Below are 19,645 nucleotides of genomic sequence, written 5' to 3' on the forward strand. Positions count from 1 at the left end.
TGATCGTGGGTAGATTGATGGGACGGTAATTGGCAGGGTTGGATTTGTCCTGTTTTTTGTGTACAGGACATACCTAGGCAATTTTCCATGTAGCCGGGTAGATGCCAGTGTTGTAGCTGTACTGGAACAGCTTGCCTAGGGGCACGGCAAGTTCTGGAGCACAAGTCTTCAGTACTATTGTCGGTATACTGTCAGGGCCCATAGCCTTTGCCGTATCCAGTGCCTTCAGCCGTTTCTTGAAATCACGTGGAGTGAATCGAATTGGCTGAAGACTGGCATCTATGATGCTAGAGACCTCCGGAGGAGGCAGAGATGGATCATGCACTTCTGGCTGAAGATTGTAGCAAATGCCTTAGCTTTTGCACTGATGTGCTGGGCTCCTCCATCATTGAGGATGGGGATATTTGTGGAGCCGCTGCCTCCAGTGAGTTGTTTAATTGTCCACCACCATTCACAATTGGATGTGGCAGGACTACAAAGTTTAGATCTGATCCGTTGGTTGTGGGATCGCTTAGCCCTCTCTATCACTTGCTGCTTGTGCTGTTTGGCATGCAAGTAGCCCTGTGTTATAGCTTCACCAGGTGACACCTCATTTTTAGGTATGCCTGGTGTTGCTCCTGGTATGCCCAACTGCACTCTTCATTGAACCAGGGTTGATGCCCTGGCTTGATGGTAATGGTAGAGTGGGGATATGCCAGGCCTTGAGGTTACGGATTGTGTTTGAGTACAACTCTGCTGCTGCTGATGACCCACAGCACCTCAGTCTTGAGTTGCGATATCTGTTCGAAATCTATCCCATTTAGCACCGTGGTGGTGCCACACAACATGATGGAGGGTATCCTCAATATGAAGGCAGGACTTCGTCTCTACAATGACTGTGTGGTGGTCACTCCTACTGATACTGTCATGGACAGATGCATCTGCGGCAGGCAGGTTGGTGAGGATGAGGTCAAATATGTTTTTCCCTCTTGTTGGTTTCCTCACCACCTGCTGCAGACCCAGTCCAGCAGCTATGTCATTTAAGATTCCCCAGCTCAGTCAGTAGTGATGCTACCGAGCCACTCTTGGTGATGGACGTTGAAGTCCCCCACCCAGAGTACATTCTGTGCCCTTGCCACCCTCAGTGCTTCCTCCAAGTGGTGTTCAACATGGAGGAGCACTGATTCATCAGCTGATGGATGTTGCCCATGTTTGATCTGATGCCACAAGACTTCATGGGGTCTGGAGTCGATGTTGTGGACTCCCAGGGCAACTTACTTCTCCTCCTAACTGTATACCACAATGCTGCTACCTCTGCTCGGCCTGTCCTGCTGGTGGGACAGGACATACTCAGGGATGGTGATTGTGGTGTCTGGGACATTATCTGTAAGGTATGATTCTGTGAGGATGACTATGTCAGGCTGTTGCTTGACTAGTCTGTGAGACAGCTCTCCCAATTTTGGAACTAGCCCCCAAATGTTAGTAAGGAGGACTTTGCAGGGTAGACAGGGCTGAGATTGCCTTTGTCGTTTCCGGTGCCTAGGTCAGTGCTAGGTGGTCCATCCAGTTTCATTTCTTTTTTGTGACTTTTAGCGGTTTGTTACAACTGAGTGACTTGCTAGGCCATTTCACAGGGCATGTAATAGTAAACCACGTTGCTGTGGATTTGGTGCCACATGTAGGCCAGACCACGTAATGACAACAGATTTCCTTCCCTATCCCTAAAGGGCATTAGTGAACCAGATGGGTTTTTACAACATTCAACAACGGTTCCATGGTCATCGTTAGACTTTTAATTCCAGATTTTGATTGAATTCAAATTCCACCATCTGCCATGGCGGGATTCGAACCTGAGTCCCCAGAGCATTAGCCTGGGTCCCTGGATTACTAGTCTAGCGACAATACCACTATGCCACTGCCTCCCCATTAGAAGGCAGGGAACATAAAAACTGACTGTAAAAGTTTCTATAGGTATCTGAAGAGAAAAAGATTGGTGAAGACAAATGTAGGTCCCTTACAGTCAGAAACAGGGGAATTTATAATGGGGAACAAAGAAATGGCTGACCAACTAAATACATACTTTGGTTCTGTCTTCACAAAGGAGGACACTAATAACATACCAGAAATGTTGGGGAACACGGTTTAGTGAGAGGGAGGAACTGAAAGAAATCAGTATTAGTAGGGAAATGGTGTTGGGGAAATTGATGGGATTGAAGGCCGATAAATCCCCAGGGCCTGATAATCTACATCCCAGAGTACTTAAGGAAGTGGCCCTAGAAATAGTGGATGCATTGGTGGTCATCTTCCGAGATTCTATAGACTCTGGAACAGTTCCTACAGATTGGAGGGTAGCTAATGTAACCCCACTATTTAAAAAGGGAGGCAGAGAGAAAACAGGGAATTATAGACCAGTCAGCCTGACGTCGGTAGTGGTGAAAATTCTAGAGTCCGTTATAAAAGATTAAATAGCTGAGCATGTGGAAAACAGTGGCAGAATCGGACAGAGTCAGCATGGATTTTCGAAAGGGAAATCATGCTTGACAAATCTACTGAAATTTTTCGAGGATGTAACTAGTAGAGTTGATGAGGGGGAGCCAGCGGGTGTGGTATATTTGGACTTTCGGAAGGCTTTCGACAAAGTTCCACATAAGAGATTGGCGTGTAAAATTAAAGGGGATGGGTTTGGGGGTAGTGTATTGCGATGGATAGAAAACTGGTTGGCAGACAGGAAACGAAGAGTAGGAATAAATGGGTCTTTTTCCGAATGGCAGGCAGTGACTCGTGGGGTACCACAGGGATCGGTGCTGGGGCCCCAGTTATTCACAATATATATGAATGATTTAGATGAGGGAACTAAATGTAATATCTCCAAATTTGCAGATGACACAAAGCTGGGTGGGAGGGTGAGCTGTGAGGAGGATGCAGAGATGCTTCAGTATGACTTGGACAAGCTGAGTGAGTGGGCAAATGCATGGCAGATGCAGTATGATGTGGATAAATGTGAGGTTATCCATTTTGGTAGCAAAAACAGGAAGGCAGATTATCTGAATGGCTATTAATTGAGAGAGGGGAATATGCAACAAGACCTAGGTGTCCTTGTGTACCAGTCGCTGAAGGTAAGCATGCAGATGCAGCAGGCAGTAAAGAAGGCAAATGGTATGTTGGCCTTCATAGCCAGAGGATTCAAGTACAAGAACAGGGATGTCTTGCTGCAATTTTACAGGGCCTTGGTGAGACCACACCTGTGTGCAGTTTTGGTCTCCTTATCTGAGGAAGGATGTACTTGCTATAGAGGGAGTGCAGCGAAGGTTAACCAGACTGATTCCTGAGATGGCGGGACTGACATATGAGGAGAGATTGAGTTGGTTAGGATTTTTTTTGCTGGAGTTCAGAAGAATGAGGGGGCATCTCATAGAAACTTATAAAATTCTAACTGGACTAGACAGGGTAGATGCAGGAAGGATGTTCCCGATGGTGGGGGAGTCCAGAACCAGGGGTCACAGTCTGAGGATATGGGGTAGACCATTTAGGACTGAGATGAGAAGAAATTTCGTGGAATTTGTTACCACAGAAAGTTGTTGAGACCAAAACATTGTGTGCTTTCAAGGAAGAGTTAGATATAGCTCTTTGGGCGAAAGGGATCAAAAGGTATCGAGCAGGAGCAGGCTATTGAGTTGGATGATCAGCCATGATTATAATGAATGGCGGAGCAGACTCGAAGGGCCGAATGGCCTACTCCTGCTCCTAGTTTCTATGTTTCTATGTATCTAAAATAAAGGCAAGCATCAAATAGGATCAGGGATCAGAATGTGGAATAATGTTAAAAAGACAAAGTTAAGGGAACACTATCTGAATGTATGCAGCATTCACAACATGGTGTTTGATTTGAAGGTGCAAATAGAGGTCAGTGGGTATGATTTAAGTGCCATTGCAGAGACGTCATTACAGGGTGACCAGGACTAGGACTGAATATTCAGGGATATTCATCATTTAGGAAAGAAAGGCGGAGGGGAAAAGGAGGTAGGGTAGCACTGTTAATAAGGGATGTGATGGGTACATTAGTGAGAAGAGGATCTTAGTTTGAAGAAACCAGATGTAAAATCAATTTGAGTGGAGCTAAGAAACAGCTAAGTGCAATAAACATTGGTGGCCTGTAAACAACTCCCGTTAAACTATTGTGGTAATGTTGGGCATGGTATAAATCAGAAAATTAGAGCTGCATGTAATATGGGTAATACAGTAATAATGAGTGACTTCAATATACATATAGACTGGGTAAACTAATTAGCATTAATGCTATAGAGTATGACTTACTGGAGTGTGTATGAGATGGGTTTCAGGAGCAGTACGTTGAGGAACCAACCAGGGATTGGGCTATTTTAGATTTAGTATTATCTAAAGAGAAAGGGCTACTCAATAGCCTTGCTGTAAATGAACCATTAGGAAATAGTCACCATAATATGACAGAGTTTTACATTAAGTTTGAAAATGATATGGTTCATTCTGAAACTAGGGTCCTAATCTGAACAAAGGAAATTACGAAGGTAATGGGCAAGTTAGCTATGGTAGATTGGGAAAATACATTGAAAGATTTGATGGTAGACAGGCAATGGTTAGTATTTAAAGTAGTATTGCACGGTTCACAACAAAAAATACATTCTTCTAAGACATAAAAACCTAACAGTAAAGGTGAATCAACTGTGTAACTAACGAAAGAAGTTAAAGATTGCATTAGATAAAGGAAGTAGATTATAAGGTTGCCAGGAAAAGTGGTAAGCCACAAGGATTGGGAGCAATTCAGAATCCAGCAAAGATGACCGAGAAACTGATTGAGGGAAAAGAGAATATGAATGCAAGCTAGCTAGTAAGATAAAGGTGGACTGTAAAAGCTTCTTTCGGTATATGAAAATGAAAAAATTCGCAAGGGCAAATGTGGGTCCATTATAGGCAGAGACAGGAGCATTCATAATGGATAATAGGGAATTGGTGGAGAAACTAAACAAGTACTTTGTGCCTGTCTTCACAGAGGAAGATACAGAAAATCTCCCAGAAATACTAAGGAACCAAGGGACTAGTGAAAATGAGAAGCTGAAAGAAATTAGTATTAATAAAGAGGTAGTACTTGAAAAATTATTTGGATTGAAGGCTGATAAAACCCCTGGACCAGATGAGCTGCATCCCAGAGTGTTGAAGGAGGTGGCTATAAAGATGGTGAATGCATTGGTGATTATCTTTCAAACTTCTGTGGATTCTTGAAAGGTTCCTGCAGGTTGGAAAGTAGAAAATGTAACCCCACTAGTCAAGAAGGGAGGGAGAGAGAAAACTGAGGACTACGGACCTGTTAGTTTGACATCAGTAGTAGGAAAATGTCAGAATTTATTATAAAAGGATGTGATAACTGGGCATTTGGAAAATAATGATATGATTGGGAAGAATCAACATGGATTTATGAAAGGGAAATCACGTTTGACAAACCTGTTGGAGTTTGAGGATGTTACTTGTCACGTAGGTAAAGGAGAACAAGTGGATGTGGTGTATTTGGATTTTCAGAAGGCTTTCGATAAGATCCCATGCAGGTGGTTAGTAAATGAACTTAGAATACATGGGATTGGAGATAATATACTGCTGTGGATTGAGAATTGGTTACCAGACACAAAACAGAGTAGGAATAAATTGGTCATTCTCAGGATGGCAGGCTGTTACTGGTGGGGTACCGTAAGGATCAGTGCTTGGGCCACAGCTGTTCACAATCTATCTCAGTGATTTGGATGTGGGGATCATATGTAATATTTCTAAATTTGCTGATGACACAAAACTAGTTGGGAATGTGAGTTGTGAGGCGGCTTCAAGAGAATTTGAACAGGCGAAGTGAATGGGCAAGAACATGGCAGATAGAATGTAATCTGAATGAGTGTGAAGTTATCCACTTTGGTAGAAAAAACAGGAAGGCAGAGTATTTCTTAAATTGAGAGAGGTTTGGAAATGATGATGTCCAAAGAGACCTGGGTGTCCTTGTTCATGAGTCACTAAAAGCTAGCATGCAGGTGCAGCAAGTAATCAGGATGACAAATGGTATGTTGGCCTTCATTGCAAGGGGATTTGAGTACAGGAGTAAAGGCATCTTGCTGCAGTTGTACAGAGCCTTGGAGAGACTGGGAGTATTGTGTACAATTTTGGTCTCCTTACCAAAGGAAGGATGTATTTGCCATAGAGGGAGTGCAATGGAGGTTCACTGACTAATCCCTAGGATGGCAGAAGAGATTGAGGAAACTGAGCCTGTATTCCCTAGAGTTTTGAAGAATGACAAATCATCCCATTGAAACTAACAAAACTCTTACAGGGCGTTACAGGGTAGATGTAGATAGGATGTTTCTCCTGGCTGGTGAGTCTAGAACCAGGGGACATAGTCTCAGAATGTGGAGCAGACCATTTAAGACTAAGATGAGAAGGAATTTCTTTCCTCAGAGGATGGTGAATCTTTGGAATTCTGTACCCCAGAGGGCTGTGGAAGCTCAATCATTGAGCATGTTCAAGACAGAAATCGATAGATTTCTGAATACTATCATCAAGGGAAATGGGGATAGTAGGAAAAATAGTGTAAGAGGTAAATGGTCAGCCATGAACTGTTTGAAGGTGGAACAGGCTCAAAGGCTTTCTCCTGCTCTTATTCCCTGTGTTACGTTGAGATTTCTCTGGAAGATGGTGTAATATTCTATCCAAATTTCTTAACACCTCCATATTGGCTCATTTAATTACTAGTGGTTTGATTTCAGAACGTTCAATTTCTGACTCTCTGAAGCCTTAAGTGTATTCATATCACCATTTTCCTACTTCACTCCCTGGAGTACACTCAATGGTAAACTCACCTCCTATTGATAATATCATTTCAGCATATTTGTATAATACACTCGATGTTTCCCTCTGTCTGGTGTACTAATTACATTGTCTACCTCATTGAGTTTCTTTTTAACATAATTGAGTCCACTAAACCTAGCCTTCAGTGGTTCACCTATCAAGGGTATCAGAACTAGTACTTTATCCGCAGGTTTAAAAGTTCGAATTTCAGCAGTCTTATCTGCTCGGCTTTTCATTACTTGTTGGGAAACCTGAACCACTGAGTTTGCTTTTAACAGTCTTTCTTGAAACTTGGGCACATAGGCCCAGATTTTCACCCCCAGGTCAGGTGCACAGAGGTGGGAGAACTCCTGGCTCCATGGACCCGACTTTTAAAAATGTCTGCCCGAACTTCCAATTTTTGGTCCGGGGCGGGCTAGAATAGGAGTTGGGGTGGGCGACCCTAGAAGTGATAAATGGTCTGGTGCAGGTTGGGCGACTCGGGTGCAGATAAAAAGTGGGCTTTCTGAAAAGCCCATTTGAGAGGTTGTTCGTCAATGATGAAGTCCTTGTGCCTCGGAGGAGATGTCATTGCCTTGTCAGGTGAGTGCCAAGCTGTAAATGTTGTCCGTTAGTGACCATGGAACAGACGGCCCATCATGGGCTTTCCCAATGTGAGAATTGTCACTGTTGCTGCCTAATTAAAGTGTACTCTACTGAAACACTGAAAGCATGCAGTAGATTCTTAAGACACAGCCATGGAGATGGTATCGTCCTGCCACCACTGCCTGGTCTGGATATTATGCTGTCATGTAGTTAGCTGCCAAGGCTGTGTGTGAATACTTCAATATGATTGGCTGCTTACCTTGCTTGTTGACATCATTGCTGCTACACATAGGGGAGAATTTTCTCCCCGTCCGGGGGCGTGTGCTGAGCTGGAGCACACCATTTTATGTGGGGGGGGGGGGGCAATTAAGGTCCACCCAGCGTGACGTACACTTGGAAGTGCTCAGCTCTCCCTGTGCGGGCAGGCGGAGGAGGCGGAGTTGGGGCATGCACAAAAGAGTGCAGAAATCTGAGGCACAGAGCTGCCTCAGGGAGATTAGTTTGATTATGAAGATTTAAAGTAAAGAAAAAAATTATTGAGACATGTCCCCTCAAACATCAGCTGGGACATGGCAATGAATTTTAATAAAAATTTTTATTCAATTTGTAAATGCTTCATGAAACCTCATCCTGCCTGTGGATTAGGTTTCAAGATAAATGTGAAGGCTGCCTGGGCTCTTCGCCTGCCCTTCAACCTTAAGGTTGGATGGGCAGCCCAGACAACCAGCTTAATTAGATCGTTAACGGCCTTAATAGACCTTTGACAGTTCGGCAGGCGCGCAGACTACTCTGGTGCGGGCCCGTCAAACTGAAGATCTGAATAATGCGCGGTGACGTCGGGACGCACACCCGAGTTCACCGTGCGTCATTTTACGTGTTGGCAAGTGGGGCCTGCCTGCCCATGCCGACCAGAAGATTTAGGCTATAGTGTCAGATTTAAACTGCTGGCAGGACAGGGGGAAATCATGCCACAGAGACTTCCAGTTAGTGTCAAGCTTTGTTGCTGACCACAAATTTCCAGGCCAATAACTTAGTTATAAACTTTTCGTAGAATTTTCATACTAACCACCTATTATTTGCTTTTGCTACTACAGCTAAACCTATACAGTCTGGAAGTTGCTAATTTAGAGCAAGCAGTTAAAAAGATTGAAGAGGAAAATCTGGAAGTTTTGAGTCAACTGTTTGATTGTCAGATCAATGACCTTAATATATGCAGGTAATGGCTAACTCTCCCCACACTGCCCCCATCCCCCAAATACTTAGACATCTCTTACCTCCTCAAAATTAAGGCTGTACAGATCTATTAATGATGTATTAACATTTAAATGCTGGTCCTTATGCTTTTTAGATGTACTATCTCCATTTTTTTTCTTCTTAATGTTTTGGTATTGACTAACTAAAACTTGAATTTATAGATTTACCAAGTTATAAATCCTTGCTATAAACTCAAAATGTAAACAGTACTGCTGAAAATAATGTATAATTTACCCTTTTAGAAAAGCTTTTTGGGAGAAATTCCAGTTTTTGCAGCATGTAGCTCCATTCATTATTATATTAACTACATTATATTTTTACAGGGTGCATTAAGGCCAGATCTAGTAAAACCACTTGTCAAACGCAATGTATGGTTGTTAATGATTTTTTTATTTCTGATGGTCATAGAAATTTATTAAAGATTCATGCAGTTGGAACTGAAGGCCAAGACAGTGGTGTACTGGAAGATGATGTAGCGGAATTAAAGCTCAGAGGCCAACCTTCAGGTAATTGAAGAAAAAAAAATGTTTAACAACGAAGAAATCTTTCAACGTCCATGTTTCCACACTACTACTTTAAAAAAAAACTATTATATAGTTGTAAGGTAGAAAATGTGGTATTGATTAATAACTAACAATGTACAGAACATTCAATACTCAATTCACACAATTTGACTTACTTTATTGGAGTATTAAATGCAATGATTTAGAATAATAGAATTTTATACAACAGAAGGTGGCCATTCAATTCAAAATGCCTCTGCTGGGTCTGTGAAAACCAATTCTATTCTACTGCCCTTTCCAGGTGCCCTCTTGAACTTTTTTTTGTTCAAGTAATTATCCACTTCCATTTTTTTTTAAACTTTTGTTGCTTTCAGCAGTTTCTGCCAAGGCATTTGATGTCCTAACAACCCTCTGCAAACAAAATAAATTCTCTCTTTGTTCATTTCATTATTTATATTTTATGTGCTCAAAAGTTAGTGACTTGTTATGAACAATTTATAATTTTTAAGTTGGATATATACATAGTTATGTATTAAGAAAGGTAAAGTGGTTTCAGTTTCATTTAGGTTGTTTGTGAGCCTTCGTGTCTGGGAGTCTAAAGGTCAGGGATTTTGGGTTTGTTTGTATATATACTTTTTTTTTATGAGGTTTTACAACCCCTGAAGTTAAAGAAGTGGGTTAAAAGGGGTTAAAAGTTTAGTGGTTGTGGGAAGAAAAACACAAAGTGGAAAAAAAGCTTTACTGTTGCCTAGCAACAGTGGTCAAGTGACACAGACACAGAAAAGACAAACAAGAGAGTTCAATGTGTGTCATAGAAGGGACAGGAATTTTAAGCTCTCTGACAAGAAAACTATAAGGCTGTTAAGACAGTAGTTAACTGAATAATCAGTTATATGACTCAGTAAAGTGATCAGTTCATCAGAGGTGCTCCTGGAAGACTGAGTCTAGGGAACTCATTTTGTTTACTCCGTATTTGAAGAAACAGTGAGTTTGGAGTGTGATTCCTAGGTGTCTTGAGGAGTGATACAAGTTGGGTAAGAATCAAGCGAATGCTCAAGAATTCACTTGAAGAAAATTGTATGCAACTTTGCCAGTCCCAAGCCAGAAGTGTTTGCATCAAGCTAGTGGTAACTCTTCATTGGTTTGTGTGTCTGTAAAGATATTGCTGGGGTAGAGGAATAGTGTGAATTTGAATCATCATCTTGTGTTATATTGAGATCTTTCCAACCTTTTTGTCTGGTGTCTATTAGTTCACTTTCAATACAAAGAATAAAATATTTATTAAAGCAAGAAAAGTTCATCAGCAGACTTCTGTGAATTTGTTCAGTAACTTACCTCCACATTTCTAAAGAGAAGTTAGGATTTATCAAGCCAGGTTTCACTCTGGGATCTGACTTGTCCAGTATTATCAGCTGGGATTGTATCATTTATCAACTAATGGAACTAGATTTTCCTTATTTATTTATTAATTAATTAACGGCCAGGGCCTAGCAGTGAACGCTGATCAGCTCGTTGCTTTGGAGGGCTGGAACAGCACCACAACTTCCAGGCAGCCCACTTAGACTCAAATCCAGAAGTTGCAGTTCTCTTGAATGGGCTCCAGAGGAGTCCATGCTGATGGTTCTGCTGAGACCTGTCAGTGCGAAAACATGGGATGATTACCCAGCACTTACCCTATTTTTTTACGTTGATTTTACTTAAGGCTGTTCTTAGCAGGTGTAGAGCCTGCTCAGGAGCGCAGCCCTTTAAATCAACGGCAATGTGGTAATTCTCCCAGTCCTTCGGCATCCCCAGTGGTTTTTCTTTCCCACCTCCCCAGTGGCAGTGGAGTTTGGAAAGGATAAAAGTGATGGGAGTTCAGGACCTTTTGGGTGAACAAGTGCAGCATTCTGAATAAATTGTAGCACATTGGAGGTTAGAACTGGCAAGCAGAGCTCTGGAAAATTCAAGCCATGAGGTGGAAAGGGTTAAAGGTAGCTACTCAGACTGGTGGAAGGTAAGAAGTGGTGTTCCACAGGAATCAATGCTTTCATCATTTGTATAATGATTTCAGAAATCAGAAGTACAATATAAAAATTCACACATGAAGGGAGTATAGTTAATACAGAGGAGGACTGCAACAAAATCTAAGATGATGTTAATACTTTTCAGAATGGGCATGTAAGTGATAAATTAATTGCAATAAAGACAAGTATGAGATGGTGCATTTTGGAGAATCAGAGGCTGGCTACACCTTGGAAATATGTCCAAATAAGATACAGATGCAAAGAGATCTAGTTGTATAGATTCACAAATCATTAAAAGTAGCAATGCAAATTAATAAAACCACATCAATTACAAACAAAGCACTGGCGTTCACTTCTAGAGGATTACAGTTCAGAAGTACAGAAGTTAAAAACTTTATATAGAACCTTGATTAAACAACATTTAGAATACTGTGCAAAATTGTGGTCTCCATGTTACAAAAAGGATATAGAATCACTGGAACAAGTGCAAAGGAGTTTTACAAGGATGATACCAGAACTGAGAGGGTACAGCTATCAGGAAGGACTGAACATATTGGGGCTCTTTTCTCTAAAAGAAGAAAAGACTGAGAAGTGGCATGATAGAGGTCTTTAAAATTATTAAGGGGTAAACTTAGAGAAGGTGTTTCCACTCATGGAGTAATTCAAAACTATGAGTTATAAAGGCTTCATTAGCTCAGGTTTATTCAAGCCAAAGGTCCACTCGATGCCAGTTCTCTTGAATGGGCTCCAGAGGAGCTCATGCTGATGGTTCTGCTGAGACCTGTCAGTGCGAAAACATGAGATGATTATCCAGCACTTGCCAGTTTAGCAAGACCAGGCATTGAATGCATGATCTTTCTGATTTGCATGGATCAGCTACTGCTTGCCAGTTCTAACCTCCAATGTGCTACAATTTATTCAGAATGCTGCACTTGTTCACCCAAAAGGTCCTGAACTCCCATCACTTTTATCCTTTCCAAACTCCACTGCCACTGGGGAGGTGGGAAAGAAAAACCACTGGGGATGCCGAAGGACTGGGAGAATTACCACATTGCCGTTGATTTAAAGGGCTGCGCTCCTGAGCAGGCTCTACACCTGCTAAGAACAGCCTTAAGTAAAATCAACGTAAAAAAATAGGGTAAGTGCTGGGTAATCATCCCATGTTTTCGCACTGACAGGTCTCAGCAGAACCATCAGCATGGGCTCCTCTGGAGCCCATTCAAGAGAACTGCAACTTCTGGATTTAACTACATTACTTCTGAACTGTAATCCTCTAGAAGTGAACGTCAGTGCTTTGTTTGTAATTGATGTGGTTTTATTAATTTGCATTGCTACTTTTAATTATTTGTGAATCTATACAGACCCACAGGTCTGATGCTCCAAGCAATCAGCTTTTGAACTGTGGTGACATGTTGAGTATTAAATTTTTTTTTAAACTGATGCACTTGCAGAGATCGATGATAATTTCAGCCCCATTCTACCAAAAAGTGCAACAGTTCTTGCAGCAGAGAATAAAGCTTCATTAATGCAACCATGCTTTAAAGAGGAAAAGACAACAAGTGATGATGAACCACAGTTCCAGTTAGGCAAGTCCGTGTCACAGAATCTCACCTATTTGTTACAGGATGATGAAAACTACTTTGAGGTTAGTTAAATAAAATTATAAGAATTTTTTTTTACATTTAGCCATTACCTGCAAAAATACTCCATTATAATTCAGGTGTAATGATCAAGAATGTTGGTATTTGTAAAACTGTATTTTTATATACACATTAGGATACTGAAAAGCTTAGTATGGAATATATTTTTATATAAATACAATGGTGCAAATATATGTATTCCTTTTTAGTTTAATATTGTTCAGATATATCAGCATGTTACCATTTTAAATGGAGACATGACTTAAGTATAAAACTTGATAATCAGAACTCAATTCCAAAATCATGTAATGGGGAAGCAAAATTAAACTAAATACCAATAATTTGAAATTTCACTATCATGAATGGTCACCTGATTTCCAACATACACCTCCATTACAGAACCACTGTGAGCTGGTCTTATTATACTTGCATTCATCAGCTTTTCAAGAAGTTATATACCATAGGGAATTATTATTCTTTACAATTGAATTATCATTCATATGAAATGCTCAAGCAATTAAATCAAATATCACAACAAAATAAATATCTTACATCCATACAATGTAGTCAATCATAAAATTGTTCTTGTAAATATGCTGTAAACCCTAATTATAATGTTTTGGGGCTTAAACAAATTACCTGAATCGATAATGTTTTGAAAGAACACTGAATTGTTTGTTTACCTTCTCTGTGATATTCAATTTACTTGCATGAGCATTTCATTTTGTATAGCAAATGTCCCAGGCAGATAACGTGGGTGCAAGAGTGGGGGGAATAAGCAAAAATAAAGGAATGGATGTTTGACTTATCTCCAACTCTGCCTGGGACTGAAATGGTCACGGGAAGTGAAGAGGTATATCTGATATACTTGCATATGTATGAATGCTACAGATGCTGTCACTGAGGGGTGCAGTGGCAAGGGTGGATGTGATGATGACGACAAAAGACAAAGAGAAGCCATTTCTGGGGGGACGCTGATTGTTTTGGGATAATTAGGAGTATAATAATGCAAGTACAGTTCCACAAGCAAGTAGCAGATTATTGTCAATCATGTCAGATCTTGGGCCAAGTGCTGGTAAATGGGATTAGGTAGGTCAGGTGTTTCTCACATGTTGGTGCAGACTCGATGGGCCGAAGGGCCTCTTCTGCACGGAGAGATTCTGTGATTTGTGGAAAGGTTGAGGAGAGGCGTAGGCTAGGGTAGTCTCATTGCAATGAGGGAAGTGGAAGCTAGATCTGAAGATTCAAAGTGTTTTGGGAAAGATAAACAGAAATGGGAGATGATGACTTTTCTAAGGACCTTGCGAGATAAAAAGAGTGTTTTAAAATCCAAGATCGATTGTGGGTACACCTAGTGTAAAGTACAAAATGCATGAAAAATTGAAAGTAAACCACTTTTTTTTTTACCAATATGCTCAAATCTTGAAGTAGATCACTTTTCTGGATTGAATTTTAATCCCTTCTGTACATCATATTGGGAAAGTATTTAAAAATATTCATTTTCATTCAACCTTGCAATGGCATAGGATGCAATATTTAAGACCAGTTTTAGTTTTGTACCACAGTAATTTCACAATGCTGCAGCTGTGGAAACAAGGATAAGGACTGAAATTATTTTAGGTAGCATTTTTCGTTAAAAAACGTACGAAATACACATTACCCAGCAATACCTCACCACCACTCTTCCTCTCCGATATGATTTGTCATGCATCTTGTCCAAGACTCAGTACTAGACTAACAGAATTCTCCACCAACTATATATTGGAAAGACCAAAGCCGTTGTCTTTCGTATGTGCCACACACTACATTCCCTAATCAAACTCCGCCCCACTCCCTAGCCAATGTCTGAGGCAGTTTTCAACCTTGGACCACATATACACTCCATCACTAAGACCACCTACTTCCATCAACTGTCTCTGCCTCACCTCATTTGCTGCTGAAACCCTCATTTATGCTTTTGTTATCACTACATTTGATTATTCAAAGCACCAAGTTCCATTCACCTATCACCCCTGTGTTCGTTGACCTACATTAGCTCCTGTTTCAGCAATATTTACGCCACACAAGTGCCAGGAAATCACCACCTCCACAAGAATGAATCTAACCATCAGCCCGTGATGTTCAATTACCATTGCTGAATCCCCACCAACATCCCAAAGATTACCATTGACCAGAAACCTAACTGTGCCAACCATATAAATACTGTGGCTGCAAGAGTAGGTCAGAGGCTAGGAACTCTGCAGCAAGTAACTAACCTCCTGACTCCCCAAGGCACAAATCAGGAGCATGATGGAAAACTCTGCACTTACCTGGACGATTGCTGCTCCAACAATACTCAAGCTTGATACCATCCAGGACAAAGCAGTCTGCTTGATTGATAACCCATACACCATCTTGAACATTCACGCCCTCCATCAGCAGCGTACAGTGGCAGCAGTGTGTACCATCTACAAGATGCACTGCAGCAACTCACCAAGCTTCCTTCAACAGCACCTTCCAAATCTGCAACCTCTACCACCTAGAAGGACAAGAGCAGCAGACACATGAGAACACCACCTGTAAGTTTGAATTAACTGAACAGATATTTTGCATCTGTCTTCACTGTAGAGGATATAAATAACATCCCAAAAATAATCGTGAATTAGGTGGTGAAAGGGAGGAACTTAAAACAATTACAATCACCAGGGTAAAAGGCTCCTGAGAAAATTATTACAATGAAAAGCCAACAAGTCCCCAGGTCCTAATGGACTTCATCCTAAGGTCTTAAAAGAAATGGCTGCTGAGATAGTAGACGCATTGGTTTTAATTTTCTAAAATTCCCTAGATTCTGGAAAGGTCCCATTAGATTGGAAATTGGTGAATTTGAGTCCTTGATTCAAGAAAGGGGGTAGACAGTAAGCAGGAAATTAAGCGAGTTAGCTAAACATTTGTCATAGGGAAAATGCTGGAATCTATTAAGGAGGTTATAGTGAGGCACTTAGAAAATCTCAATGAAATCAGGCAAAGTCAACATGGTTTTTGAAAGGGAAATCATGTTTGATTAATTTATTAGAGTTCTTTGAGGAAGTAACCACCACTGTGGATAAAGGGGTACTGTGGATGTTCTTCACTTAGATTTCCAGAAAGCATTTGACAAGACGTCACATCAAAGGCTACCAAGCAAAATAAGAGCTCATGTGTAGGTGTAACATATTAGCATGGATAAAGGATTGGTTAGCTAACAGGAGCAGAGAGTAGTGATAAATGGGTCATTTTCAGGTTGGTAAGAAATGACGAGTGAAGTGCCACAGGTATCAGTGCTGGGGCCTCAACTTTTTACAATTTATATATCAATGACTTGAATGAAGGGGCCAAGTGTATAGTTGCTAAAATTGTTAATGTACAAAGATAGTTAGAAAAATAAATTGTGAAGAGGACATAAGGCACCAGTAAAGGTATATAGATAGGTTAAGCAAGTGGGCAAAAATTTGGCAGATGGAGTACAATGGGGGAAAATGTGTGCTTGTTCACTTTGGCAGGCAGAATAGAAAATCTGCATATTATTTAATTTTTTTTTTATTCATTCATGGGATGTAGGCATCGCTGGCTAGGCCAGCATTTATTGCCCATCCCTAATTGCCCTTGAGGAGGTGACGGTGAGCTGCCTTCGTGAACCACTGCAATCCACGAGGAGGTATTTTGCAGAACACTGAGGTACAGAGGGATCTGGATGTCCTGGTACATGAATCACAGAAAGTTAGGATGCAGGTACAACAAGTGATAGGAAGGCAAATGGGATGTTGTTGTTTGTTGCAAGGAAAATGGAATATAAAAGTAGGGATGTTTTGCTAGTTGTACAGGGTGTTGGCGGGACCACATCTGGAGTACTACATAAGTTTTGGTCTCCTTACTTAAGAAAGGTTATGAATGTGTTAGAAGCAGTTCAGGGAAGCCTCACTCAACTGGTACCTGGGATGGTGGAGTTATCTTATGAGGAAAGGTTAGACATGCTGAGCCTGTATTCATTGGACTTTAGAAGAATGAGGTGATCTTATTGAAACATAAGGGGGACTTGACAGGGTGGATGTTGAATGGATGTTCTCCCTTATTGGAGAGACTCGACCTAAGGAACAGTTTAAAAATAAGAATGTGGAGTTGGGGGCCATGATCTTATTAAATGGCAGAGTATCCACCCTGTCAAGTCTCTTGCTGTACCTGCATCCTAACTTTTTGTGAGTCATGTACCAGGACATCCAGATCCCTCTGTACCTCAGAGGGTCCAATTTTAAAAAAAATTAATTTACATCGCTGGCTAGACCAGCATTTATTGCCATCCTTAATTGCCCTCGAGAAGGTGGTGGTGAGCTGTCTTCTTGAAACATTGTAGTCCCTGTGGTATAGGTACACCTACAGTGCTGTTAGGAAGTTCCTGGATTTTGACCCAGTGACGGTGAAGGAACGCTGATATATTCCCAAGTCAGGATGGTGAGTGGCTTGAAGGGGAACTTCCAGATGGTGCTGTTCCCATGTATCTGCTGCCCTTGTCCTTCTAGATGGTAGAGATCGTTGGTTTGGAAGGTGCTGCCGAAGGAGCCTTGGTGAATTTCTGCAGTGCATCTTGTAGATAGTACACACTGCTGCCACTGTTCGTCGGTGGTGGAGGGAGTGAATGTTTGTGGAAAGGGTGACAATCAAGCGGGCTGCTTTATCCTGGATGGCCTGAAGCTTTTTGAGTGTTGTTGGAGCTGCACTCATCCAGGCAAGTGGATCCATCACACTCCTGACTTGTGCCTTGTAGAGGTGGACATTCTTTAGGGAGTTAGGTGAGTTACTCTTAGCCTCTGACTTGCTCTTGTAGCCACAGTATTTATATGGCTCGTCTAGTTCAGTTTCTGGTCAATGGTAACCCCCAGGATGTTGATAGTGGAGCAGTGATGATAATGCCATTGAATGTCAAGGAGTGATGGTTAGACTCTCTCTTGTTGGAGATGGTCAGTACCTGGCACTTCTGTGATGTGAATGTTACTTGTCACCTGTCAGCCCAAGCATGGAAATGGTCCAGGTCTTGCTGCATTTGGACATGGACTGCTTCAGTATGAGGAGTCACGAATGGTGCTGACCATTGTGCAATCATCAGCAAACATCCCCACTTCTGACCTTATGATGGAAGGAAGGTCATTATTGAAGCAGCTGAAGATGGTTGGCCTTAGGACACTACCCTGAGGAACTTCTGCAGTGATGTCCTAGAACTAAGATGATTGACCACCAACAACCATAACTATCTTCCTTTGTGCTAGGTATGACTCCAACCTGCAGAGAGCTTTCCCCTGATTCCCATTGACTCCAGTTTTGCTAGGGCTGCTTGATGCCACACTTGGTCAAATGCAGCTTTGATGTCAAGGGCATTCATTCTCACCTTACCTCTGGAGTTCAGCTCTTTTGTTCATGTTTGAACCAAGGCTGTAATGAGATCAGAATACACCTGCTCCTAATTCGTATGTTCCCCCAAAGCCTCACACGCTGATTTGGAACTATATTACTGTTCCTTCACAGTCACTGAGTCAAGAACCTGGAACTCCCTCCCTAACAGTATTGAGGGTCTACCTGCACCACATAGACTATAGCGGTTCAAGGTGGCAGCTAACAAGCACTTTTTTGGGGCAGTTAGGGATGAGCAATGCCTTGCCAACATCACTCACATCCCACGAATGAATTTTTTAAAAGTTTGATTTTAAATTTCTCCTCCTTGGTCACAAATCCCTCCAAGACCTCGGTCCTTTCCCATCTCTCTAAGCACCTCCAGTCATACAACTGTCTGAGCTCCCAGTGCTTATTGCGTATCCCTGATTTTAATCACTCCACCATTATTGGCTGTACCTTCAGCTGCCATGGCCCTATGCTCTGGAATTTCCTTCATAAATCACTCTGCCTTGCTCACCTACCTCTTTGACCAAGCTTTTGGTCATCTGACGATGTGGCTCAAAAATCTCCCAAAGTGCTTCCCAGGAGCGTTGTGTCTTTATAAAATCTTGCATTTATATAGCACTTTTTAGTTACTATATAACTGTATAAACATTTGCAATTTGTTTTCCAGTATTTTGAGTGCGGGACCCTGGAACAGAAGCTGTTACACATAGAGGGCAGAGCTATGCTGCTTGAAGCCAACACACAACCTCTGAGTCAAGAAAAGAGAAATGAAGAAAAATCAAATGAAGTAGAGATGGTGTGGCCTGTTACTGGCACAATGCTCAGATCTGCTATATTATAGGTATTAAAACTCATGTAATTTGAAGCATTAGTAGATGCAGAGTGGATTATTTAAAATTTTAAAAGACAACTGCTATCGTGGCTACAAGTCTCAAACAATTTAGTTTACTTCCCTTCCACCTCCTGACTCCAACTTTCCTGAAAACACTGACTCATGGTAAAAAATATTTCCATAGGCACCTGCAGTGTTCAGATATCTCACCCAAGTAGCTGTTCTCTTAATGTACCCATGGACAATGGCAGTGACCCCATCAGGTTTAAGATAACTCAATACAGAGCAGAAATTGAATCCAGCAACTTCCTGAATATAATGTACCACATTTATCCATTAAGGTACGTGGAGCAACCAAAAATCAATTACTTTCTTATGTTTACTTTTATAGACCATAATTCTGCACTTCAAATTTAAAAATATATAAATTTAAACCTTTGCTCCAAATTTAAAAATGATATGCAAACAAGGAAACTTTAGGTAGGGATTTAAGGTAGTTACGCTTTTTACAGAACATACTAGCGTTAGGAGACAGAATTTTTTAAAAAATTATCCCTCATTCTAAGGCCATTTTGGTGGCATCAC

At 41.3% G+C, this 19,645-nt stretch overlaps 1 protein-coding gene across 1 annotated transcript in view; it reads left to right on the forward strand.

Moving 5' to 3' along the window:
• Positions 1 to 19,159, forward strand: part of ccdc83 (coiled-coil domain containing 83) — a 76,144-nt gene extending 56,985 nt beyond the window's left edge. Inside the window, exons 8-11 of the mRNA XM_078544878.1 lie at positions 8,514 to 8,635; positions 9,082 to 9,179; positions 12,634 to 12,827; positions 18,896 to 19,159. Coding sequence (XP_078401004.1) covers positions 8,514 to 8,635; positions 9,082 to 9,179; positions 12,634 to 12,827; positions 18,896 to 19,069 — 588 coding nt within the window. The 3' untranslated portion in view covers positions 19,070 to 19,159. The remainder of the gene's footprint in view (positions 1 to 8,513; positions 8,636 to 9,081; positions 9,180 to 12,633; positions 12,828 to 18,895) is intronic.
• The last annotated feature ends 486 nt before the right edge of the window (positions 19,160 to 19,645 follow it).

The sequence above is a fragment of the Cetorhinus maximus genome, chromosome 7, assembly GCF_964194155.1.
Source record: "Cetorhinus maximus chromosome 7, sCetMax3.hap1.1, whole genome shotgun sequence".
In the NCBI taxonomy this organism is placed as follows: domain Eukaryota; kingdom Metazoa; phylum Chordata; class Chondrichthyes; order Lamniformes; family Cetorhinidae; genus Cetorhinus; species Cetorhinus maximus.